Source organism: Rhamphochromis longiceps, linkage group LG3 (assembly GCF_057381845.1).
Source record: "Rhamphochromis longiceps isolate RC_006_pf linkage group LG3, R_longiceps_female_GT1.1, whole genome shotgun sequence".
Classification (NCBI taxonomy): Eukaryota; Metazoa; Chordata; class Actinopteri; order Cichliformes; family Cichlidae; genus Rhamphochromis; species Rhamphochromis longiceps.
In genome coordinates, this window is record NC_140559.1 from 21,259,436 (window position 1) to 21,287,247 (window position 27,812).

General features: G+C 39.1%; 1 protein-coding gene and 1 long non-coding RNA gene across 4 annotated transcripts; both read right to left on the reverse strand.

The window, feature by feature from the left end:
- Window positions 1-8,710: 8,710 nt before the first annotated feature.
- Window positions 8,711-15,001, reverse strand: LOC146673387 (myelin-oligodendrocyte glycoprotein-like). 3 transcript variants are annotated; one of them, XM_085402036.1, is made up of 5 exons: window positions 14,882-15,001; window positions 13,504-13,774; window positions 10,498-11,457; window positions 9,254-9,601; window positions 8,711-9,127 (listed from the first exon to the last, which is right to left on the reverse strand). In XM_085402036.1, the coding sequence occupies exons 3-5, from the start codon at window positions 10,568-10,570 to the stop codon at window positions 9,024-9,026; spliced, it is 525 nt and encodes a 174-aa protein (XP_085258162.1). In that variant the 5' UTR covers window positions 10,571-11,457; window positions 13,504-13,774; window positions 14,882-15,001; the 3' UTR covers window positions 8,711-9,023. The 3 variants fall into 3 exon arrangements, with proteins under 3 accessions (XP_085258162.1, XP_085258163.1, XP_085258161.1); XM_085402037.1 differs by lacking the exon at window positions 13,504-13,774; XM_085402035.1 differs by having other exon boundaries at window positions 10,498-13,774.
- Window positions 15,002-16,809: 1,808 nt separating this feature from the next.
- Window positions 16,810-19,210, reverse strand: LOC146673388 (uncharacterized). The gene is made up of 3 exons (XR_014910484.1): window positions 18,837-19,210; window positions 17,592-17,939; window positions 16,810-17,472 (listed from the first exon to the last, which is right to left on the reverse strand). It is a non-coding gene; the product is annotated as an uncharacterized LOC146673388 (long non-coding RNA).
- Window positions 19,211-27,812: the final 8,602 nt, after the last annotated feature.

The following is a 27,812-nucleotide window of genomic DNA, read 5'->3' on the forward strand; positions in this document are numbered from 1 at the left end:
ACATTGGCATCCTCAAAAGAGTGACCTTTGTCCTTCAGATGCAGATGAACTGCTGAGTCTTGTCCCGTGGAGGTGGCTCTTCTATGTTGTGTCACGCGTTTGTGAAGTGGCTGTTTGGTCTCTCCTATGTAGAGCTCTGGGCATTCCTCGCTGCACTGTACAGCATACACCACGTTGTTAAGTTTGTGTTTAGGAGTTTTTTCTTTAGGACGGACAAGCTTTTATCTGAGTGTGTTGCTGGGTCTGAACTACACTGGGATGTCCTGCTTGGAGAAAACTCTCCTGAGTTTTTCGGAGACACCGACTACATAAGAGATGACAATGATGTTGTATTTATCTTTCTGATCCTCCCCAGCTGGTGTCTGATCCACTTTTCTGTGACTCATCTGACCTTTTTTTTATTAAATATACAGCACCTTGGTCAACAGTTGTTTTAAAAGTGTTATATAAATAAACATGAGCTGCTACTTATGTTGTGCTTTTCTACTCAAAGCCTCATTCACCTAGTCACATATATGTAAACATGCAAACTGCTGGAATCCAGGTATCAACCCATCAACCTTTCGGTTGGTTGACAACATTCTCTAACTGTTATTCTATCTCAACCTGCTCTACAACCTCCCAAAAGCCACCAAACAGGAAAGTTGCACTTTTAAATACAACATACATCATAATCACATGCCAGATATAAAATTATCCCCAAAATACAAAAAAATAAAACAAACACACAAAAACAACCTAAACACCTACAGCGTTCACTCTAAGTCAAAGAATCAATATTAGATTTATGTCATACTTTATGACACCTAACACAATAGTGTACAATGATGATGCAGGTCTGATTAGAAACAGTTTATTCCCAGGCAGGGATTGCAAAAAAAAAAAAAAACTCTTAACGCACACAATAAAATGTTATCAATATATCAAATATACTAAAATCTCCCCAGAATAAACAAACCCAGTTCTAAAACTAATAAAAACACAACTTTCTATATGCAAAATCCCTTGATGTAATTGTCCCACTACCCCGGATGAATGTTCATAATGGGTGCACAAGCAGGGCAGAAAGTCCTTCTCCAGAGCGGAGTCTTCGCCAGCCTAGTCCCAGACAGACGAGGAGGAGCGTCCGGTTCCCCTCTCGTCCCTTCACTGCGCCCAGCCCAGCTCGCATTCTGCACTGGAGTCCATCACGCAATGCCACCACGGCTCTCCTCGCATCAGCGCCCTGTAAATAAACAAAAAGGGGCCAGAACAATCGTCCCGGAAGCGGGAACCATGGCGAACCTCTCCCAACATGGCTGCACCGGGTCAACAACAGTGGAGACACTTCTTAAAAATGCAGGTAGAGGTATACCTTTGCCTGCTGCTAATCACACGCATTGTCTCCTACTGTCGCCGTTCTTGCTGTCGGGGTCGCCACGTCTAGCTCAGCAGTCTCCAGATAAAGCGACGCACCCCCACGACCAGGCAGCGGGTCCCTCTTTTTCCACCTGGCCTTCATGTATTCCTCCTCATATCTGGGACCTCTACTCCTCCGATGCTCAGCTAGCTTATGTGGTGGCATATTTCTTTTCTCATGTGTTAATCACATATTTAATTATATCACATTAGTTATAGTAATATCACTTTGTCCCTTTACTATAGTGAGAGCACTCCTGTCACTAGTTTGCATACATGTGGAAAGTTAACACAGTGAGGCCATTGTAATGGGAGAAGTTAAACAAATAGTGGGACTCCTTCCACCTTATCAAGGATGTAAATCTTTAGGTGACGGCCAAGCAGAAAACAAGGTCATAATTCTCTCTGTGAGGGAGGAGGTATAGCCCCCCCCCCAGTGAGAGGGGCCAACATGTGAGTTTGAGGAATGTTCTTTGTCTGTGTGTCTGTATATAAGATGTAAGGCGGCGGCCACAATTCAGAGATGGTCCTGGTGTTTCACTGGGATGCTCTCTCCACATTGCGTGGACATGCGTCTAAATTAAAAAATATATTCCCCTTTTTTTAAAATTTTACAGTTCGTTAAGTTTTTTTTTTTTTTTTTTTTTTTAAACGTTTAGGATGTTAAACCCACTTCAAATCATGTGTTGCAGGTTACTGATAAATTTTCCACAACACTTCCTTTTAATAGCAGGTGATCCCTATCAGCTAATTTGTCCCATGCCCAGCTAACCCACAGTGGATCAAAACAATGTAAAATAACACACTATAAACATGCTATACAAACAGAATAAAATCATGCAAATAAAACTACACTTATAAATAAACACAAAAAATCAGAATAAAACCAATATAAAAGAGTTTCCACTGTGACAGATACACACAATACTTAGAGCAGACTATCAGACAATTTACACAACTCTGTATTACATGAACTGGTTAGAAGGCAGAACTGATTAAAAGAAAAGAGGAAATGCTGAAAGACTTACCAAGGATCAGTGCTACTACTACAAGCTGATCTTAGAGGGAAGATTAACTTTATAAAGAAAAGTGAAAACAAGGGACTTTCCAGATGATTTGAGAGTGAGTCACTCCACATAGCAGCCATGTCCATTCTGTGGAGTTCACCTGTTTTTGTGTGGAAAAAAAATGGATAAATCAAATGAAGGCGTGTTAAAGTTTTAGGGTTGCACATTTTTGAATCAACGGCATCATCAGTAAGAGCTGCACTTCACTACCAAGTAACTGTACTCTTTCAGTACATCATATAGTTCTTTCATGTGGTCTGTGAAACAGCAATGAGGCAAACATTGCCCTCCTAACATGCACGTGGATGTGGTGTTGTTTGTTACCAGTGATGATGTGAGTGCTGAGTGGACTGACACTAATACTACCTAACGTGAAACTTTCTTTTATCACATTTGGAGAATTTAAATCCTATACAAATCTTTCCCCCCAATTTTTGTACAGTCTTCATAAAGATGAACCTCTTGTCTTCCTTAATCTGATGGTGGTAATTGAGATAAAACAGCACAAATTAAATCAGGCTTGGTCCTTTGTTTCTGTTGCAGTTTAGCAGGCCCAGACACATGTTGGGAGTTCTGCTGTTGTCAAAGAGTGACATGAAATTTAGCTTTTCTTTTCTTTTGTTCTTTTCTTTTTTTCCTATTCTACAAATCAACAGGAAACAGGAGTACAAAACAAAAACAGGACTAAATAATGATTCTTAATTAGCTGTAGGTCTGTGTCTGTCTGAGCTCTGAGGTAGTCTAGTAAGCTGTCCAGGGTGCATCTCTCACCCTATGACAGTTAGATTAAAGGATGGCTGGAAAATGCCAGACAAACATCAATATAGATGAATAGATATTATTTGGTTTGGTGCTCGAATATGCCCTGCATTATCCACCAAGCAGTGCTTCAGCACCACCAGGTTCCCTACAAATTATCTTAAAATCAGCCTGTCTTTAAACAACTCAAGCTATCTTTAGCAAAATGGTAACATACAAAGAACCGGAGTTTTGAAAACAATGCAAAAAGCACACTGCACCCACTGTCACACCAAACACAGAGAGTTGCAGCAGTGGACATATATAGTGATGCTTTCTCCATCCCAGCATCCCTCAGACATGTACGGCATTTACTTCCAAAGATGTGCAGTTAGCATTTTGTAGGACTGTGAGCGAGCAGGAGATAACACCTCCGTCTTTGGGTACTGTCCAAATTGAAACAAGGGCGCAGATTGATACTTTGGGTGGCTGTAGCTCAAGAGGTAGTGCAGGTCACTTACTGATTAGAAGTTGGTGGTTCAACCCCAGTCTACATCCTAAATAACCTTTGGGTAGGATATTAACCCCAAGTTGCTCTCTGATGCATCCATTGGAGTATGAATGTTTGTGAATATTAGACAGAAAGCACTTAATCGTAGAAAAAGTGTTTGTATAAATGGGTTAATGATGCATATTATATATGTATAAATTAAATAAAATTCCCCACTCGCCCCTGCAGACGGTCAATCCTTCAAGCTTGGGTCCTGGGAGCTTGAAGGTCCTGCGCAGTATTTTAGCTGTTCCCTGGACTGCGCTCTTCTTGACAGAGATCTCCGATGTTGTTCCTGGGGCTGCTGGAGCCACTCGCCTAGCTTGGGAGTCACTGAATTGAACCTAGTGCTCCGATTATCACTGGGACCACTGTTACCTTCACCCTCCACATCTTCTCAAGCTCTTCTCTAAGGTATTTCTCGAGCTTCTCGTATTCCTTCTTCCTGATGTTTCTGTCATTCGGAACCACTACATCGATCACTATTGCCTTCTTCTTTTTGTCTACAATACAGATGTTCCTGTACACTATGCCAAGCACTTGGTTATGGCGTTCCATTTATTTATTTATTGGCTGTCCCATTTGGGTCTTTAGCCATCAGAATAATTGTCTGAAGGCCAAGAAACATGCCAAACAGATTCACTTTACCAAGTGGATCATCACAGCGTTGCTGTATTGGTCCATTTAAGTTATTTCAGGTGGGACAGACATGACTAGGGGATAGGGAAGGGAGGGAAAGAAAAACAGAAGGGAGGAGAGATATGAGAGAAAACAAAGAAAAAACTCTTGGCTGGTGCCCAGGCAAGGCCAAACACAAGATGATTGCATTGGTACAATCCATTATGTGTGCAGATAGTTAGGAACTTTTTACTCTTTCACTTCCATTTGGTGATAGGGCTTTATAAACTTCATTTCCTTCCTTTTCTTTGACAAATTCATATTATGAATTCTGAACCTTTCTGTAATAACCAGGGATTTATCTACAAATCATTTGGCAAAATCTCAAAAATTTCACAAAACGTCTTGCTGGATAGTTTGTCTGAGCTTCCTAGTACGAAGTATATTGTTTCCTAACATTAGAACGAGGAGGTTGGAGACTTTTTAAAATCTTGCTCTACATCATTAGCTTTGCAGTATAGTGTGGCTCTTTCATTACATTGTCCAGTCTTTACTGGAGTATCTAGTACCTACACGGGTTGGTTCAACCCGGTTTTCAGGGTTTTCCATCAGGTGGTGGTACCTGGTAGCTAGTATTTTTTAGTACGAAAATCAATACCAACATACATACCGCCACTGCATGACAGAAATATAAATAATATTTTACAAAGAAGATGAACTCGACTACAGCAAAATTACAGAATCTAATACAGCAGAAATACAGTAATATACATGTGTAATACAGTTTAACTTGGTGTGAGAAAACCATATCAGAATCAGAATCACATTTATTGGCCAAGTAATATGTGAACACATATGAGGAATTTGGTTCCAGTCAATGGTGTCTCTCAAGCACAAGAATGTAAAAATACACAATATATGAGCAACACAATGAAAACATATAGCTGTTAGACTGAGACATAGAACATCCATGTGAGACAAATCAAGACCCCAAAACAGTTTCAGGTTGTCAAGACAACATTTTCATTCTTCATTGGAAATGTAGACATTCAACATTTATTAAACCAAAAGAAAATATGATGTAAAAACAGAAAACATATATATATATATATATATATATATATATATATATATATATATATATATATATATATATATATATATATATATATTAATGTTTTCTGTTAGATAGATATATATATATATATCGTTTTGTTACTATTAGTGAAAAACATCTGACAAGCAAATATTTTTAGATTGAGTGGCTGACGGTGGGTTAATTATGTTTTGTTTTTGTAAAGTTAAAAAAATAGTCCCAATTTAATAGCTGTCACCTAGCTGTTCTTCCCCCTTTTTTAAGAAGGGGGATTTTTTGCAACTAGTTAAAAAAAAACTTGGAAAGAGGAACTAACAGAGACATGTGAAATGAGACACTTCATGGCACTCGTGTTTCACAACCACATCCTGCTGAGCTAACATGACTCTTTGAATTATCATTTGACTTTTGAAATGACTCTTTATGTGATTTGGTGCTACAAAAAGACAAATGAACTATAACTGAATATAGAGTATATCAAACTTTATATCATACTTTTTAGATGGCTAACCATAAGCAGGTATCTTGTGCTTCTGTTTCTGTTACGTGTCATCTCAGAGGCTAAAAATGTCTGTGGACCACAGAGGCTGCAGGAGCTACAATATAAGATCGACTGGTGTCTCTGGTGGAAATGTTTTTACTCTTGCTACATATGAGAAGAGTAGCAATGAGAATTGTGGATGCACAAACTAAGAAATCACAATTGCACCTACACAGGGTATGATTGCAGCTTGATAACCAAGCAAGCTATCATTAACTTAGCATTTCACTCACTCAAAAGGGAATTTGGTCAAACCACTCCATCACTGAATGTTGGAGGTTATAGCTCAATGAAGTCCCATCAAAACATCAGTTATTTGATCTTGAGGCCACCAAATCCAACACCTTCACTCCTTGGTTCAGTGTAACAGACACCAGGAATGAGTCTGAATTTCTACACCAAATATAAAAGAACTCAGAGTGAAACCCACCATGTGTTGTTGGTCCCAGCTAGTTTAAGAGGAGCTCTGTCAGCAGCTACAGAGCTCCAAGGGACAAAGTGCCTGCTGTAATAACAGAATTAAATAACAGAATTATTCAATAATTAAAATATTCAGGTCGTAGGATCTGAAACTGATGGAAGCCAAGCGAAGTGCCTAACACCTAGTTTCCACTGTTAGCTAGTCAACTCGGCTCGACTTGGTTTAAGAGAAATTATGACGTTGTGTTATTTGGTGGGTACTCAGTTGTAGCTATAAATGGCCAAAACCAAGCACAGTCGAGTTATGTCGAGTCGAGTTGGTACTAGTGGGATACAGGCTTATGTGCCTGAACTAAAGTGCCTATGAGTACAACTCCTGCAACAATTTGCCCCCACCCCCTCCCAAATCTACCCAACAACAACAACCAAAGCAAAGACCAATCAGGTAATCAAAATAAAAATGAAGCAAACAAACAAACAAACAAACAAAAAGATTGCTGATTTTACCCAACACCAAAAAAGGCAAAATACCAAATTACTTCCCTATAACACGCAGCATGATTTAATATTCTACACCGACAATCAGTGTATGCCTACTACTTGACCCAAAAGTATATAAAATGTAAAAACATGAAACAAAAACAAAACAGAACAACAACCGTAATGCAGATTAGGGATTATTTAATATAAAGTGAAACCAAAATCAACCAAATCATCTGGACTAAAAGTGATCTGTGATTCCAATCAGTGTTCCTAAACTACCACAAAAACAAAGTGTCCAGCAGTCTGTAAGAAGTGGACGGATTCAGAAGCCATATTCAAAACCAGTTACAAATCAGGAACATGGACAGTACGAGTTTTCAACAAAAATAGACAACAGTCCCTCTAGTCCATCCAGCTGAACATTATTGTCCAGACAGATAACATTTTTTACATATTCACACAGCCTAAGTCATTGGTGTGAGGAGGGAACTGACTAAACCAACAATCCCATCAAAACCAATGAGGTGTTCCCAAACATGCAACTTTACCCACATTTTACAGATGAAAAGACAAAACCGACGAGGAAAGCAAGGTCAACAGTCCTGTGGCTGTCATAATATCTCCTTCTATAATCCACAGTGATTTTTCATTTTTCCAAACTCTTACTGTCACATGTTGTGTTGTATAAACACTCGTGTGTATATATATTAGGGGTGCAACGATACACAAAATTCACGGTTCGGTTCTGTTCGATACTTTGGTGTCACGGTTCGATATTTTTTTGATACAAAAAAAATGTTCATGCCTTTTTAATTTGTCATTTATTAAAATTATAAATATATATTTTAACTCAGAAGTACAGTTTTTAAATTTAATGTTGCTGAAACAACAAAGTAATAAAAAAACAAATCTAATCGAGGAATCACTCATCTTTTGGAAAAGAGAGTTTATTACAGAGAAATGTCTCTTTCCAAACTAAAAGCTATACTATACGCTTCTTCTGGGCTATATTCTCAGCAGCATATTAAACATATCAGGTCCCCATAAGGAGAATCATGTGCTATTGGCTGTCTAAATGACTCGGGTAAAGTTTGTAGCATGCGTGTTTGTTGTTTTTGTCTGCTTCCACTTGTCTTTGCACTAGGATGATGTTGGCGTAAATGTGCAGTCATATTCGTTGTGTTCCCACTAGTGCTGTCAGCGTTAATCTCGTTAAAATGACATTAACGCCATAACGTGGCAAATCTCCGTTAATGAGTTACAGCCGATCGCCCCATGCGTGGGGCTGGACGGTGTCAACACATTAACAAGCTAACTGCGCTAACGCACTAGCTCCCACCCATGTAATTGAGCATTGCGTGGCACATCCAACATACTGTTTTACTTTAGTCCATGACGCGCTTACCTTCAGGGTCATACGTCACATGAAAACCAAAATAGTTCCAAACGCCAGATCTGAATGAGGGTGGGGGAGGTTCAATTTGTCATGTTGCAAGGAGAGCTTAACTTCTGTCTGCTAGCTTGCCCTGCGCTCAGTGAATCTGCGTTCGACTACTCCGACTAGGCTGCACTGTCGAGCGCAGATCCACTGAGCTCTCAACACAGACAGCATCGTCAGAAGGAAAGTTGATAAAATAAATTAAAAATTTTGTACTGTTCGATATATATTCGTACCGAACCAAAAGCACTGTATCGAACGGTTCAATATCGATACGAGTATCGTTGCACCCCTAATATATATATATATATATTTTTTTTTTTTTTCACATATAATATTTTACAAATAATGTAAACTCTACTACAGCAAAATCACTAATTCTGATACAGCATAACATACAGTAATATAATAAAGTTTCACTTGGTTTGAGAAAACCATATTAAAATACTGAAGATGGACTCAAACTGTAGGTCATAAAGCTGCAATCAGATATTACAAAGATGTTTGAGAGAAATGTGAAATGCGTTTAAATTTTAGATGTTTGAAATCTGCAGCTGAATGTTCCCCATCTTTAACGCTCGTCTGACCTCAGATCATTTTTGTTTTCTTGTTTTCATTAACAAAAAAAATGAGGTTGGTTTGAACACTCACTGATTTCTTCACATTTTCTGTAGCTAAAAAACAAAAGCAACAACAAGAAGCACAACAGGAAGATACAGACCAACGGCCAGTCCAAAAGAACCACTTACACCTCGTCCTACTGGTAGGACTGCCCGACCTGCAGGTGAGAAACAGGTGTGAGGTGTCAGCTGTCAGGTAGGTGATGAGTGAAGAGCTAAAAAGAATCCAACAACCAGGAAGCAGATTCAACTTTGATCACTGACACTGAACTCTCATAACTCACCTTTAGAATTAATAACTCTCAGGTCAAGAGTTATGGTCGTGGTGGAAGGGCTGAGGTCTTTTTTCTGGGTAACACTACATTCATATTTTCCAGCGTCATTAATCATCACATCCTTCAGAATCAAAGACACGTCTCCATCCTTCATCTGTCTGTCCTGCAGATCCACCCGGTTCTTAAAAGATGGATTCTGATCTGCGGGATCAAATCGCCCATCTCGATACAGATACACATTTTTATTTTGTAGGTCAGGTTTGGTCCAAGCTACAGCTCTGAGGGAACCTTTATCTCTTAGAGCTTGACATGGTAGAATGACGTTCTGTCCAGACAAAACTGTAACGATTTCCGGGTCTGGAAGAGGAAACAACACAGAGCAAAGTGAGAGAGTAAGGATCAGAAAAGACACTAAAAAAAAAAGCTTTTTCTTATTGATGTTGAGGACACTGTGGGTCAAAAGAGGAGCCTCAGAAACCAGCACACTTGAGAAGTATCTAGTGGACACTACCACTCAGTGGAATCACAAAAGGAATTACTTACTTCAGATATGCTGCTTACTGTCTTTGACACTTGAGTTAATTTTTTCTTAATGATATGAAGTACATCTGTTTTTTTTCTTGATTGCCAAGACATCAGGGGGCATGTTTGAATTCTAATCATCTGTGGGCACTTTGACCTCAGTTTAACGTCAAAGTCCTGCTGCTTGAATTGTCTAAAACTCTGATGACAGTTGTAGATTAGAGTGGCTGTGGCTCAGGAGGTAGAGCAGGAGTGTGAATAAATATGACATAAAGCACTGCTGATTGAGACATGTATGAAGTGATTTGACTGCTCAGGTAGAAAAGTACTACATGAGCTAGTCTGTTTAGATTGAATAAGGAGCTCGTGGTAAATGGAAGCTGATGGTTTTCTCAGAGATGTTTTAATATCAGCACCACATTTTGGAAAGACTCCACAGACCTTTGTCTTCTTATTGTTTAGGGCTTACATGTTTAATTGACTTCCTGCAGGTTCCACAGAAACATGCCCTGATGATGAGTGGGGGGGTTTAAAGTAAACTTTATTTAATGAACAATTAAAACACATATTCACTTTAAAACAAAAACATTCCGTAACGATGAACTACTACTGTATTATGTGTGTTGATATTGCATTATACCATATTGTACACATGCAAACCACTCTGACACTCTTTATTCTTCTTTATGTTGCTTATGGTGGCTGTTTGGTTTCCAACAGTTAAATCTCACCTGCAGACACGAACACAAGGATGACAGCAAACAGCAGAGTCGAGCAAAGACACGCACATGTTCCTGCAGCCATGTCCGCGCTGTAGTCCGACGATCTTTGTTTAAAATCCCGCCTGCTGATATTATCCGTGGATAACTGGACCGGGGTCTAAAACTTGACTGCGTTAGTTCAAATTCAAAGCGAGTGTGAAACATGTATCTCTTTCAGCCGCTCATCTTGAATAAACACTTTCGATTTTCCTGCGCCTGAATTATCACAAAAAAGTACCTCTTATCTGTTTTTTTTTTTCATCTAAAACTTCACCCTCGAGCTCCATATGAAGTCTGGGGAAAACAAACAGGAGCAGCCGTTAAACTGTCTGTGGGCAGACAATACCCAGAACACGCCCATTTCTCTGGCAGTTGTTTTCATATAAACGAGAACATGAAGTGAAAATATGTCAAACTGTGCAAAGACAGGAAAGACTTTTGTTAATTTCCCTCTTATCGAACCAAAGCGAAGTTCCTTTCAGATACAGCTTCAAGGTTTAAAGGTGAAAACATACACATACTGATTCTCCTTCAGCTCCTCTCATATCTCTGAACTGTCTTACTAAGAAATACTCACATTACATCAGAGCTGCTCTTACACTTTATTTTAGTTACCACATTAATCATCCCTCAGTTATGTGCTGCTTTTGACAGAATTGGTACGTTTACAGCAAAAGTGTACCACCCTTTGGTCAAATGAACTGCTTATTATGTTGCACATTTTTTACTCTAACTGAGAACTACACCCCATCACACAAGCACTTTCTCTAACATTCACACAGACTCGAATTCAGATCGATGCATCAGAAGCAACTCAGTATTCACCATCTTACCTTCCTTAAATATGCAAACTGCAGGAGCCGGAGATCAAACATGGATCCAGTTGGTTAACAACCTGCTCCCAAAAAGCCACCAAACAGGAGAGCTACACTAGAAAACACAACATACTCCATAATCACATGCCAGATATAAATTGATCCAAAACATAAACAAAACAGCCTAAACACCTACAGGGAGTGCAGAATTATTAGGCAAGTTGTATTTTTGAGGAATAATGTTATTATTGAACAACAACCATGTTCTCAATGAACCCAAAAAACTCATTAATATCAAAGCTGAATGTTTTTGGAAGTAGTTTTTGGAACATAACACGGCCTATCTTTGTTTAGAAACTTCAGTCAGCATATAATACAAACACAGACTCAGAGCAGACTCTCAGACAACTTACACAACTCTTACATGAGCTGTGGTTAGAAGGCAGAACTGATGAAAGATAAAAATAAATAAAGAGGAAATGCTCAGAGACTTGGCAAGTATCAGTGCTACTACATTCTGATCTCAGAGGGGACTTTGATGTTTTGTAACGAAAAGTGAAAATAAGGGACTTTCCGAATGACTTGAGCCTGCTCTGTGGTTCACCAGTTTTTTTGTGTGGAATAAATCCAATGAAGGAGAAAGAAAGAGCATTAATGTTTTAGGGTCGCACATTTTTGAGTCAATAACATCAGTGAGAGCTGAAGTAACTGTACTCTTTCAGTGCATCATACAGTGCTTTCATGTGGTCTATCTGTGAGACAAGCGCAGCAGCAAGTGAGTCAAATACTGCCTAACATGCACGTGAATGCGGTGTTGTTGTTAGCAGGGATGATGTGGCGTGTTTACTGAGTGGGCTGACACTAAAACTACCTAACACAAAAACATGAAACTTTTTTTTAACCATGTTTAAAATGTTTATCTAATTCTTGGAGCGATTTAAATTCTACAAATATGCATCACCACTTTTTGTAAAGTCATAATGAAGATGAAACTGTTCGCTTCCTCAATTCGATGGTGGTGAAGGAGTTAAAAAGTCTTGAAAGCACAAACAAAATCAGTCTGACCGATCCTGTACACAGCATGTGTGAACATGTTGGAGCTCTGTTGTTAGCCAAAGAGTGACAGGAAGGTTTGTTTTTCTTTTTGTTTTCTGTTCTATAAGTCAACAGGACAAAGTCCGGTCAGACAGGGTATTTATTTGATATTTGTACCTGCATGGGTTTTTCTCCTACAAAACAATAACATGCTGGATTAGAGAATGAAATGCCTGTTGGTGTGGTACCCTGAATGTTTGAACTGTCAACAACTCTCAGCCCGCAGCGTTTGTGCCCCCCCCCTCACTTTTTTTTCTTGCTTTTGCTGTGAATAGTTTGTATCACAGAGCAAAACACATTTGCTCGCACCCGATGTGGTGTTAGGGTGATATTTAGTTTGGTCAGTAGGTGGCAGTGGCGGCTCAGATAAATGAGAGACTGGCAAAGTAATGCCTTACAAAAGTAACGCAGGACAGTTATTGTAATGGAAGCCGTCAGTAACAAAGAACTGCTGTTTTGCTGTGTTTCAGGTGAAAGCAGTATACGAGCACTGCATAGGTTTATGAAAAGTTAACACTTATTTAAAGTAATATTTTTTGAGTGAAATTCCTGTTAATGTGACATTAATGTGTCCAAATAAGAGAGTTAGTTAAGCTTATCTGTGGATGAACCTAGCAACATGGGTGTCCTAGAATCCTACATTAGACTTTGCAAAGTGTTGTACCATCAAAAATATGACAGAGAAAAATATTTGCTGGTTTAAGTTAAAATTATCAGAAATGTTTTGGTAAACCAGCTGGTACATGTTGTGTATTGTTTACTGTCTTTTACTCTGTTCTCTAAAGGCTGATTATAAATAATCCTCTGCAAAAGTAACGCAGGCCAGTTATTGTGATGGAAACCACCAGTAACACAGAACTACTGAGAGCAACAAAGCTCAATGTGCACCTGAATGAACCTTGTCTTCCTTCAGTGTGTAACATGATCTGGTGAGCTACCAGCCAAGAGTATGTTTCCTGCTCTGGACAAAAATCTAGAACATGTTGAATTAACATCTTCCAAAGATGGAACAACTACAAGATGACATCAGAACAGCATTGTGGACCCTTGGGAAACCCGAACTCACAAAGGTGTGCCAGCGTCTTAAGTGCAGCGAACCAACAGTGGTGGGTTTTAAAGGACAGCCCCGACGTGCTCTGATTCGGCTGGCAGAAAGTGCTCTGGACGAGATTGAAGAAGCAGAGGAATCTGAAGTGTTTCTGCTGTTTGTATAGGATCTCCAGTCGTTCATACAGTCATTACAAGAACATCCTGTGACCGAAGCGGAGCTACTTCAAACTTCTAACAGATCTCGAGGACTGCTCTGCTGTAGAGTTTTCAGCTGTCCATGGTGGAGTCTATAATGAGAGCAATCGAGGCGTTAAGGAGAATTTACAGCTCAGCGTAACACGATGGCGGTGGGAGAGGTTTTTTTAGTGTCAATGTAGGCAGTGACAGCAATATGTGGCACAACCACCCTGTGGTGTGGAAAAGAGAAAAGTGCTAACATGTGAAGAGCCAGAGTGTTGAAAACAATGCAAAAAGCCCAGTGCAGCCAGTGTCTGTGCCTTGGCACAACTTTGTATACAGTATTTACTTTCAATGATGTGCAGTTAGCATTTTGTAAGACTGCATGCGAGCCTATCTGCAGTGGATGATAGCACCCCTTCAGTTGCTGTGCGAATGGAACAGCAGTACAGAAATGTGCACTTGGGGTGGCTGTAGCTCAGGAGGTGGAGCAGGTCACTTACTGATTGGAAGATTGATGGTTGAACCCCAGTCTGCATGTCAAATATCTGTGGTCATGATATTAACCTCAAGTTGGATCTGATGCATGCACTGGAGTATGAATTTATGAATATTAGACAGAAAGCACTTAGGCATAGACAAAACTGCTTGTATAAATGGGTGAATGATGCATATTACATAAAGTGCTTTGAGTGCTGCAAGAGAGCAGAAACACACTTTACAAGAATCAGATTATTTACATTTTACACATCTGTGGACCATAAATTAGACGTTATACTTCTTTGAAATCCACCTGAAGGATGCTGCCTGCAGGGATGCATGTGTAGTAGACTGTGGGTCATTCTTCCTTGTGCAGTCTTTGGGCCATCACTCAATTCAGACTAATTTATATTGTGTAGAATCAGAACACTTGGCTCAAGTGCTTCATATTGTAAAGTAAGGACCTTACAATAATGCAGAGAAAACTCCAACAGTCAGAATCACCATTTGGTGATACTGTCCCACTAAACTTTGAAATAGTCTGGGAACCACAATTAGGCCCACAGTCTGAGAGCACAGTAACACACAAAGAGCTGAAGTGAAACTGAGTGTTAAAATAAATTAAAATTCCCCACTGCTGCCACCATCTGTGTTTTTCATCCTGTTTTTTTTTTTTTAATTAAAATTTTTATTGTGGTTTTTCTTTTCCACTGGTGAATCCACTGTTGCTTTCTTACCTTAATCCGGACCACTAGTCAAACGATCAGCATTTGACAGGTTCATAGGTCATTATCTTCCAGTGACACACGAGCACGACTGTGGGTGAAAGCCCCTCTTCATTCGCTGTCAGGACAGAAACCTGTGCACATGTTACTCTATTTATTAAAACCTTCTCCGTGTAAAGTTGTTTCCTCTGTGAAGCACGTTGCAACATTGGCTTTGGAAAGATAAAAAGACTCAAATGTGTTAAAGTGAAGGTTGTAGTAGTCTAAGCTAGTTTGGATGAAGTGGATAAACAGGATGAGAAATATGACTGCAGTTGTTTACCTTGATATTAATGTTATAGATATTCATACATGCTTATATTATCTGCATGAAAGAACACTAAAGCAACATGGACGTCCACTTAGAGAGAAAATGACAGAGCAGGGAATATTCTGACTATTTGATTTCAGCCTGGGACTCAAATCTTAAACAATCTTAAAGTGTCTCAGTGCAGATTATTAATTGTACATTCTGATTAATCTCACTATAAGAGGATAAGTTCATCTAAAGTATTTTACAATGTTTTAGTTTTTCTTTGTCCTTCAACTCTGATGGAGCAGCTGTGATCAGAGTGAGAGCTGCAGCTGGATTTTTTTTTTTAAAAAAAGCCTTTACATGACTGAAATCCAAGTTTATGGAGGGGTCTGTTTCTCAGAAGCTCCTGAAGGGAAGTTAGATTTCACGAAATACCAGACTGGGACTGATAAGTTTCAGTTTCATTATCCTTTTTATTTTTGTGTTCATTTCAATTCATTTTTTCTCATATAGCAGCAAATCAATACTCATTCCAGCACTGATTCAGAAGCCATTTTCAAAACCAGTTAAAAATCAGGAAAATCAACTTCACAAAGAATGGCAAGTTGGACAGCAGTCCCTCGAATCACTCACTGAAACCCATCCAAGTGAACATTATTGTTCAGGCAGTTAATTTTTTGATTTACTAACACACCACAGCCCAAGTCATTGGTGTGTGAAGGGAACTAACTAAACCAACAATCACACCAAAACCAATGAGGTGTTCCCAAATATGCAACTTTACTTATGTTACACAGATGAAAACACAAAACCGACAAGGAAAGCGCGGCCAGTCCTGTGGCTGTCATATTATCACCTTCTATAATCCACAGTGATTTTTCCACACACTGTGACATGCTTTTGTGTCTGTGTTGTGAGTTGGTTTAGTCAGCATCTGTATTTATGCTGACTGAACATGATGAGTCAAACCCATCCAGATGTCACAAACAGCTGCTGAACCTGAAGCTGAAACCAACACTCACTGATTCCAACACTGCAACATACACGACACTGGATATTTAATTAGAAAAACACAACATAATATGCATATATGTACAATGGGTTTGGGTCAAACTTGTGAATTTTCCACAAAAGAAATATAAACGATATTTTAAAAAGAATATAAACTCGGCTCACTGATTCTAATACAGCAGAACATAGAGTAATGTTCCTGCGTAATACAGTTTAACTTGGTGTGAGCAAAACATATTAAAATACTGAAGGTGGATGAAAACTGTAGGTCATAAAGCTGCAGGCAGACTTGACATGATGTTTGAGAGAAATGCGAAAAACATTAAAGATTTTAGATATTTGAAATGTGCAGCTGAATGTTCAACATCTTTAAAGTCTGTCTGTCCTCAGATCATCTTTGTTTTCATTAAAACTGAGCTTGGTTTGAACACTGACTGTTTTAGTACTGGAGCATAAATGTTTAAACATATTTATGGATTTTCCCTGCTTTTTATAAACAGGAACAATGAAATTGAGACTTTAGTGGATTGTAGTGCAGTACTTCTTGACAGTCAGATAATCATAATTTAGAAATGTAAAACAAAAAAGTATAGCAGGAACAAAATAAACTGTTTTCAAAGTGGTTGGTTTAGAATGTTGATCTTTTTATGACTAACTTAGCCAACTCATTTTACTCTGCTCTGGGGAGCTCGTGCAGATTCTGACTCATTTCTTTTAACCCCTCAAAAGTAAAAAGAAGACAGACAGACCAACTGTCAGTCCAACAGATGGAACCACAAGAAACTGAACATTTAAGATGTAAAATCAAATCAAGAACTTAACATTTGATATGGCCTGCTGGATGTTAAGCATTAAAATGTCTGTCATCTTATCATCTTCCTTTCTCTGGAAAAATGTCAACCTACTACTTCCCAGCAGAAGGGTGGTATGGACCCTGATTGTGTTGTTGTTTATATCTTCTGTGGATGAAAAAAAAAACAACTTCCAGAAGAAGCAGACCAGAAACTGTCAGACCAACAATCAGTCCAACAGATGTGAAAGAAATTAAAATTTTAGATGTTTGAAATCTGCAGCTGAATGTTCCCCATCTTTAATGTCCGTGTGTCCTCAGATCATTTTTCTTTTCTTGCTTTCAAAAAAAAAAACACTGAGGTTGGTTTGAACACTGACTGATTTCTTTAAATTTTCTGTAGCGAAAAAACAAAAGCAACAACGAGAAGCACAACGGGAAGATACAGACCAATGACCAGTCCAGCAGAGCCACTTACACTTCGTCCTACTGGTAGGAATGTCTGACCTGCAGGTGAGAAACAGGTGTGAGGTGTCAGGTAGGTGATGAGTGAAGAACAGAACAGAATCCAACAACCAGGAAGCAGATTCAGCTTTGATCACTGACACTGAACTCTCATAACTCACCTTTAGAATTAATAACTCTCAGGTCAAGAGTTATAGTAGTGGTGGAAGGGCTGAGGTCTTTTTTCTGGATAACACTACATTCGTATTTTCCAGCATCATTAATCGTCACATTCTTCAGAATCAAAGACACGTCTCCATTTTTCATCTCTCTGTCCCGCAGATCCACCCGGTTCTTAAAAGATGGATTCTGATCCTCGAGATCAAATCGCCGATCCACATACAAATGTACTATTTTCTTTTGTAGGTCAGGTTTGGTCCACTTTACCACTCTGATGGAACCCGTATCATTTGGAGCTTGACATGGTAGAATGACGTTCTGTCCAGACTGAACTGTGATGCTTTTGTCCTCTGAAAGAGGAAACAACACAGAGCAAAGTGAGTGAGTCAAGACACTCAAAAAACTTTTTCCTACTGATGTTGAGGACACTGTGGGTCAAAAGAGGAGCCTCAGAAATCAGCACTGAGAAGTATTTAGTGGACACTACAAAGTGTGCCACATCAGTGGACTCACAAAAATAACAATTAACTTCTAATATGCTGCTTACTGTCTTTGACATTTGAGCAAATTATTTTTATTTTTATGATATGAAGTACATCTGTGTTTTTTTCTTGATTGCCAAGACATCAGAGGGCATGTTTGAAAAGCCAAAAATCTCAGATTTTGATAGCACAAAGAGTTACTTCTCATCATCTGTGGGAACTTTGACCTCAGTTTAACGTCAAAGTCCTGCTGCTTGAATTGTCTAACACTCTGATGACAGTTGTAGATTAGAGTGGCTGTGGCTCAGGAGGTAGAGCAGGAGTGTGAGTGTGAATAAATATGACATAAAGCACTGCTGATTGAGACATCTATGAAGTGATCTGACTGCTCAGGTAGAAAAGTACTACATGAGCTAGTCTGTTTAGATTGAATAAGGAGCTCGTGGTAAATGGAAGCTGATGGTTTTCTCAGAGACGTTTTAATATCAGCACCAGATCATTTTGGAAAGACTCCACAGACCTTTGTCTTCTTATTGTTTAGGGCTTACATGTTTAATTGACTTCCTGCAAGATCCACAGAAACATGCCCTGATGATGGGCGGCTTAAAGCAAACTTTATTTATTAAACAATTATACCACATATTCAGTTTCAAACAAATACACTGTCTAACAAGCATCTAATACCTTTGTATTATATCATATTGTACACACGTAAACCACTCTGAAACGCTTTATTCTTCTTTATGCTACATACAGTTATCTCACCTGCACACACGGACACAAAGACACCAGCAAGCAGCAGAATCGAACAAAGAAATATGCATATTCCTGCAGACATGTCTGATGATCTTTGTTTTTAAAAATCCTGCGTGAATCCGTAAGTAACAGGACCGGAGTTCAAATTTGACTGCGTGAGATCAAATTCGAGGCTTGACCAAAGTCACAGTGAAACATGTCACAAACTCTTTCGATTTCGCTGGGTTTAAATTATTAAAAAGAAAATAAGTCTTGATTAATTTCCCAAAAGTTATATCCTCGATCGCCACGGAGAATGCATGAAGCCTTCAAAATCTTAGAAAAAGGAGCTCACAGTGGGCAGAGCCTTAAACCTTGAAGAACAGGCACATCCCTCAGCCAGCTGTTTTCATTTGAATGAGAACATGAAGTGGAAAAATATGCCCCCACCCACACACACACTTACACACACACATGTCCTGATTTGTAAAATGTTATGGGTTCATCATTCCTGTCCTGATGTTGTCTCGAGCTCATGTTTGAACACGAGCTATCTCTGGTAAAATCTTGCACGACTCTTTTACATGAACTGGTTGGAAAGCAGAACTGATGAAAGATAAGAATAAATAAAGAGGAAATGCTCAAGGACTTAAAAAGGATCAGTGCTTGATCCTGATCTCAGAGGGGAAATTTAACTGATTCATAAAGAAAACTGAAAACAAGGGACTTTCGGAATAAACTTGAGTGTGAGTCACTCCACACAGCAGCCAGGTCCGTTCTGTGGAGTTCACCTGTTTTTGTCTGGAAAAGAAATCGAATGAAGGAGAAAGAAGGAGTGTTAAAGTTTTAGATTTCTGAGTCAATAACTGCAGTGTGAGATGCACATCACTGCGAAGTAATTGTACTCTTTCGATACGCCGTACTGTTCTTTTAATGGTTTCTATCTGTGAGAAAGCAAGCGGCACCACTTTTTGTGGAGTCTTCATGAAGATGAAACTCTTGTCTTCCTGAATCTAACGGTGGTGAAGGAGATAAAAAAGCTTGAAAGCATGAACTAAATCAGGCTCTGCACTTCTGTTGCTGCGTAACAGGCCCAGACAGGAACTGCATACAGCATGTGTGAACATGTGAGATCCTCCTGTTTTCAAAACAGTGAAAGGATGTTTTGCTTTTCTGTTGCTTTTTTTCTTTTTCTCTTCTACAAATCAACAGAAATAAAGAGTCAAACAGGGTTTTTAGCTGATGTTTTCATGATTGATGGGTTTTTCTACTACAAAACAATAAACTGTTGGATTAAATAATGATTATAAATTGACTGTAGGTGTGTCTTGTCTGCAGTCAACTTGTATTATAATGTGCCGACAACGCCTTATCATCAAACTTCAAACAGACCTCAAGGATTGCTCTGCCATAGAGTTTTCAGCCGTCCATGTTGGAGTCTAATGAGTGTAATCGAGGTTTTAAGGAGTTTACAGTTCTGTGTGGGTAGCAGTGAGAGGGTTTTTTTAGTGTTGATGGAGAAAGGGGAAGTGCTAACATACAAAGGGCCAGAGAATTGAAAACAAAGTAAAAAGCTCACTGCAGCTATTGTCTGTGTTTTGTCACAACAGTGAAATCCACTCTTACGCTAAAACACAGACAGTGGCTACAGTGGTCACATATCCTGGTACTGTCCCCATTCCAGCATCCCTCAGACATATACAGCATTTACTTCCACAAAGTTAGGAGACAGTATTTTGTAGGACTGTGAGGAAGCAAATATCCAGCGGGAGACCTCCCTTTGCTTGCTGTCCGAATGGAAACAAGCGTGAGGATGTACATTTGGGGTGGCTGTAGCTCAGGAGGTAGAGCAGGTCACTTACTTATTGGAAGGTTGATGGCTGAGCCCCAGTCTGCATGTCAAACATCTTTGGGCAAGATATTAACACCAAGTTGGTCTGAGGCATGCACTGGAGTATGGATTTATGAATATTAGACAGAAAGCACTTGTTATAGAAAAAAGTGCTTGTATGAATGCGTAAAGTGCTTTGACTGCTGCAGGAGAGCAGAAACACACTTTACTAGAATCAGATTATTTACTATTTTACACATTTGTTGACCATAAATTATACTTTATACTTCTTTGAAATCAACTTGAAGGATGCTGCCTGCATGGACGCATGTGTAGTTGGTGGTACATCAGACCGTGCCACTGTTTTTGTGCAGTCTTTGGGCCGTCACTCAGTTGAGTTCAATTCCGTTTTATTTATGTAGCATCAAATCAAACAGTTGGCTCAAAGTTCTTTATAAAGCAAAGTAAGGACATTACAATATTGCAGAGAAAATTAAAGGGCAGAGGTGAGTGGTACTAGTGGAGAGTCTTGGGCTTACTTGAAAACATTTTAGGCGGGGAAGGGGTTGCCGTGGGAGCATTCCAGGGATGGTTGAGAGTGTGGGGAGGCTGGTCCAGGTTCCAAGGTGTCCAGGGAGGTTGAAGTACGGGCTGGAGGGCTGAGGAGAAGATGAATGTGTGGTCCTCGGGTTCTGGGCAGACGGGAGAACGGGACGGAAACAGAACCAGCACTGCTGGTGAGTACGACGGGTGATGAATCTGGAGAATACAGGAGACGGGGGACACATTAACCCACGATCCAGGCACACAGAGTCTGAGCACAGAGGAGGCCAAGTTTACTACGGGTGGTAGCAGGACGAACTGGCGAGGAGTAGCAGGCAGTGCTGGCTTAAAAACCCTCTAGATGGAGCCCCGGAAATTGGAAGCAGATGATGAGCTGGCCAACTCCACCCCAGGGGACGGACAACAGGAGCCTGGACCACACCCGACCAGACACTCCCACAGCATATGACAATTTATTAAAACCTTCTTCACATTAAGTTCTTTCCTCTGTGCCGCACTTTGAAATGTTGGCTTTGGAAAGATAAAAAGACTAACATATTTTAAAGGATCAAGTGGATGAGAAATATCACTGTGTATTTTTAACCCTGGTAATAATGTGTTAGATATTCATACATGTTTATATGACCTGTATGAAGGAACACTGTGGGAATGTTTCCTTCAACTCATCGTGTTTTCCATGGATGTCCACTGAGTGAGGAAAAGACGGAGCAGAAAATGTTCTGACTATTTGATTTCAGCCTTGGACTCAAATCTTAAACAATCTTAAATTGTCTCAGTGCAGATTATTCATTGTACATTAGTCTGATTTATCTCTCACTATAAGATGATAAGTTCATCTAAAGTACCTTACAATGTGTTAGTTTTCCTTTGTAGTTCAACTCTGATGGAGCAGCTGTGAGAGCTGCAGCTGGAAAATAAATTCCAAAGTAAACAAAAACAAGTCTTTACACGACTGAAATCCAGGTTTATGGATGAGTCAGTTTCTCAGAAGTCCCTGAGGGGAAGTTAGTTGTGTTCATTTCAGTTAATGTTCATCAATATCAATCAAATATCAGCAAATCAACATCCCGTCAAGGTGTTTTATACTGAACCGTTAGAGAGAAAGTCCCACCTCTCACACTGTGAGCAAACATTTAGTAATGACAATAAAATCCCCCTTTAACAGCAAGAAGCCTCCAACAGCTCAAGGCTGTGTGGTGAGGGATGTTGGCAGATAACAGTCTCTGCACTGTAAACACTGCTGTGACATTGTGTCTCTGTGTGCAGGTATATGGCCAGACTCAAGATGGCTTAGATTATAAATGTGTATGGTGAACAGTTTGCTGCTCTCTGCATTATTAAAATGCTGATGAGCTGATATTTTGTGTGTCTGTGCAGGCTGGGCCTACTGTATACCACAGCCTCAAGGGAGGATTGGCTTGCTGAGGCCGGGGTGGTTGCTGACCTACTAACAGACTGGTGAGTTGAGGACAACTGCTGTTCCCTCCCATTTACAATTTTATTGGTTGTCATATTTTTCCCACATCTGAGACAGATGTTCAGACCTCGAATCTGTGTGTGTTACACTTACTGTAGGAGTGTGTAAACACATGGGAAGTGAAAAAAATGACTGAAAAATAAACTAAAACCATCACGGGAATCCCCGAGAGGCCAAGGCCTGTTCTATTGTTACTAAGGGAGGAGTCATGGTGACCTAATATCAGGTATAAAGAGACAGCCAGCGTCACATCAAGTCTGGTTGTAAAAGTCGGACATCAGAGAAGATTTGACTGAAAATCAATTTGTAGTTTGTTGTCCACCTTATTTGTACAATTTGAAAGAAGTGTTTAATTTTAGTAACGTTTCTCATGAGTTTGTGATCTCAAGAGTTTAATAATGTGAATACAACGCCAGCTTAAGCCTGACAAGGTGACAAAAACAAAACAAACTACATAAAACTAATCTAAAAAAAAACAACTTTTTTTAATTTTGTTTCTCAGATTCATGCTAACTCCATCTTCCCTAGAGGTAAAATTTAAGGATGTTTGCTGCTGATGATCATGTTTGCACATGTCTAATGTAACTGGAAATCTAATTATGCAGTTCCCGCCAACTGAACTCTGCTGCTGGCAACACCAGGTGAAAAACAAACTGCAGCACTGAATGATGAAAAACTGGAGTCTAGGATTTGCTTCTGTGGATCTTTATCATTTTAAACATGTTGAGCCCACATTTCACTATATGAAATGAAAAACAAAGTCCTGCCTGTGGACCATAACGTTATTATACCCATTAAAAGCTGATGTAAAATATTGACTTTGACCCTTTTTTTAAACTACATTAATACAAAAGCACAAATCAGACACACTGAGTCTATATTTTCTTGTGGTTTATGCTTATTTGCAGTGTTTATATTGGTAAGGTTGTTCAAACTTGCTCTGATATTTTCACATTAAAGCCTTACAGCCATTCATTCACAAAGAGCTTTTAATATGAAAGACACGCAGTAGAAGAAGTATTTTTCTGTACAGTCTAAGGAAAGAACAGTCTTGAGTCTTTAGCTGTCCTGATGAATTAGCGGTGTAAATGTGAATTGTTTATTTATGGCCACTAGAGGGAGATGTTTGACTATCAAATAACCAATGACACTTCCACAGCACACTTAAAACAGTGATGATTTGCACTTCCTGATAAGGTGACATAGTTTTATTTTAATTAACTGTGGATAAAAACTATTTTCACTTAAGTATGTTTTCATGATGGGATTAAATAAACACTGTGAGTGTTTGGGCTTTGTGACCAGGTTAAATGTGACACTGATCTGATCTGAGAAGTTTATTACTACTACTACTATTGTTATTATAATTATTGTTATGATTATGAATCAATAATTTGGGGTCATGGACTCTATTTAATTATATTTTTCTTTCCTGTAATTCAGTAATTAATCTGTACTAAATAAAAGAGGGATTTTCTGTTTGGTATTGAGGCAAAGTCACTGGTTAAACTTCATGCTGTTTGTCTTTTTATGTGTTTGTGGTGCTGCTCTCATTTGATTTCCTGTTGCTGTTTCAGGTCTCTGACTGTGTGCTGCTTTAAACTGAGAGCTAACAAATGAAATGAGGTCACTTGTTTTTAGGATTTTACGGACTGTTACTTTGGCTTTTGTCCAAATGTATTTACTGTGAAGTGATCCTGAGATGCTTCCAGGTCAGAAGAGAAATAAAACCTCTCTGGTTAGTGGCATTAATGTCATTTAAAATGTATAAATATAAATTTAAAAGCTGCCCCGCTGTGTGACCCGGTTTTAACAGTAGATGACAATAGACAATCAGCACGGCCACTTCAAGCTTCAGTGACAGGTTTAAGAGGAGGGGCTCTGTGCTGGGTCAGGAAATGTGCTTCATTATAATGTGCTCTCATTATACTTCATAAAAGTATGAAGTCTGAGTCACATGTTCATGAATTATTAGTTTATTATTAGTTTATCAGACAAAAACTAAAGTCTTTTGTTTTCATTTCAAAGTATAGAGACAGATACTATGAATGTTTCCCAGGGGGAGTAGCAATATTACTATTACTACTAATAATAATAGTAATAGTAATAATAATAATAGTAATAATAATAATAGTAATAATTGATAACGATAACAATAAACAGTCAATTAATGATTTTCTACTAGCAGCACTGTGTTTGTTCTCGTCTATATCATTTGATGAAAAACTGTTGTAATGTAATACAATGAAAAACTGTCTATGGTTATACACCGATGTTCAAGTTAACTCCTTTTCAAACTGACTATACTGACTGCAGCACTGAGTGTTTCGGTTAGCCACAACCAAACCGGAACTGTTCACATTTGTCACTTGACAACTCAATGAAACCCACAGAACCACGTGAGAAACACACAAGAGAACAAAAGTTTAATAAGAAATCAGATCGCTGCCATGAGAACAAGAGCTGGATCCAACAAACAAGAATGGAAATAACAGTAAAGTTACTGACAACATAAGATATATTAAAATATTTATATTAATATCGCTGATGTTGAAGTTTGCATGTTCTCCTTGCGTTTGTGTGGGTCTCTGCAGGTACTTTGGCTTCCTCCCACAGCCCAACAACATGCAGTTAGTGGGGTTAAGTTAGTTGATGAGTCTAAATTCTCTCTCTGTGTTAGCCCTGCAAGACTGGGGACCTGCTGAAGGTGTACCCTGAGTCTTGTCCTACGGCAGCTGGGATAGGCTCCAGTCCCACTGCAACCCTGAATTTGTAAGTGGAGGAGGATGTAATAAGTGAAATAAAAGACACAAAACATCAAAAAGAAATCTTTTCAACATATGGATGTGTCTGTGGAGGTGCTGGGGGACCAGTTAGAGACCAGCAGCTGGACATCAATGGTTGGACTGGTGGACTACTTCAGTGAAGAGTAGACGACGTTTGGCTCTGGTTTACAGTCTGAACACAAACACACACAGTTATTAAAAACAAACAAACAAAACAACAGGAAACATGATTAGCCTACAAGCTTTGTAGTTCAATCAAGCCCTCCAGTCTCCACCTCTCTGCATCACACACAGTCCCAGTTCAGACTTCAAAGGGAACCAGCTCAGACACAGCCAGCTTCTTCTTTCTCACTCCACCCTAAGATTAACAGGCTGAGCAGATCACAAACAGCAGCACTAAAAAAAGAAAATGAAAAAACAAGTCTTCGCCGCCATTTTATGCGCTACCCAGAGTCAAGGATTTTCTTTTTGACCAGCCAATTAAAGTGAATTATACTTATCTATTCTTATCATTGCATTAGCTTAATCTAAGCATTCGGTTAGATGAAGTGACAGGTTGCATAAACCGCAGCAGATGTTTAGAGCTCTCTTCGCAAAGCATCTGTACTGTAAAACAACAAATGACCAGAAAGAGCTGGGGGGTATTTTTGTGAAAAGGAAGGTGGGCGACCACAAAGCTGCCATCTTCTTTCAATGCAGACTGATGCACTTCACCACAAAGCACAAAGCAAGCAGGTTCTCACTGCATGAACACTGCTATTGGCTAAACCAGAGCGCACAGCAGAGACAATTCTCACCAGCTTCAGACTAACTGGGGTAAACAGGAAGTAGCTACTGTGGTTTTACATGCAGAACTTTAAAAATGTTCACAAAAAAAGGTTGATTCATTCTATTAAAGGACAGTTTCAGAGGCTCGGTGCACTCAGTTAAGGATCTCTAGACTTTTCCGTTCATGTCTTCATACGTCTCATAGTGACAGCTCCAGGATTATAGTGAAAAAACCTTTGAAACTCGTCATCATTTCCTCATCATCATCCAAATCACCAAATGTTAGCATACTGAGAAGATGGTGAACATGATGAACGTTAAACCTACTGCTAACCTTCTAACGCTAGTAGTTAGCTTCAAGCAAAGTCCCATTTCCTGGGTATTTAAACTGACCTAATACAGGAGGAACTGACTGAAACCAGTGCTGCCAGATTTAATTTCACAGATTAAATCATCTTTGATAATGGTCCAATGTCAACTAAACACACCGTGAATGCAGAACATCATACCAGCAGTCAGACTTGGTGATGCTAGTGTGGCGGTCTGGGACTGCTTTGCTGCTTAATTGGTGGAACAATGAATTATCCTCTATCAGAACATTTTGCAGGAGAAAACCATCAGTTGATGTCCTGAAGCTCGAGCACACTTGGATTGTGGAGCATGACAATGATCCAAACTCGCAGCAGCAATTCCATCTCTCAATAGACAAAATAAAGAAAGATATTATGGGGTGGCATAGTCATAATTTATTTTAATTATATTTAGGATGCTTTGGCATAATGTTAGAGACCATACATACTGGTAAACCCTGCAGTGGGGCTGAAATTAAAAATATATATTCAGCATTTTTTCAGCCAGTTAGGCTTGGATGGCTTTTTTCCTGTATATTAAATGAACTCATGATTTTAAAAATGTTTGGTTTTTAGCCTTTTATCAGTATTGGTTTCATTTAAATGAGTATGGTAGAACTGTGTAGTGTTTTGCAAATAAGCAAACAGCTTTAAACTCAGTGCAGCTCATCAGTCTCATGGTCTGTATCAGAAAAATGTTAAACTCAATCTTCCCAATCAAATAACATTTAATGATCATAATCAGCAAGATGAATGTATGTGGTCAACCTGTCAAGATGTCAAAAGCATTAACTTTATCAAAGATAATTTCAGAATTTAAGTGTACAATATGGGTGGTGATTTGCAATGAAGGGGGAAATTATACAGTGAGGAGTTTTTATAAGTAACTTTTAATGAGTAATCCTCCATTTTTCTTTATGACTACACAATCTAATTAAACATAATTGTAAAATGTCAAAAAAACCCCAAAACCCAAACAATTCTCTGTTAGTGAGATCAAATGTTCAAATTACTGTGACTGAAAGCAGACATGTTAGCCGCAACCAAACCAGAACAAGTCAAATTTTGCATCTGACATTTTGGTGAATTCCACCACGTGATCACGTAACCACGTGAGAAACACACATAAAACAAACGTATATTTGTTGTGCAAAGAAACAAAATCACTGCTGAGGAAACATGAGTCAACAGGCATAAATACAAAGAAGAGTGATGGTACTGGGAACATAA

What these genes read in the sequence shown, in the direction of transcription:
- LOC146673387 (XM_085402037.1), bottom strand. Translation starts at nt 10,570, where the DNA reads ATGGCTGCAGGAACATGTGCGTGTCTTTGCTCGACTCTGCTGTTTGCT. An exon ending in CCTTGTGTTCGTGTCTGCAG is followed by an intron (nt 9,602 to 10,497) that starts GTGAGATTTAAC and finishes TTCCTCTTCCAG; the next exon opens with ACCCGGAAATCGTTACAGTT. An exon ending in GAGAGTTATTAATTCTAAAG is followed by an intron (nt 9,128 to 9,253) that starts GTGAGTTATGAG and finishes TCTCACCTGCAG; the next exon opens with GTCGGGCAGTCCTACCAGTA.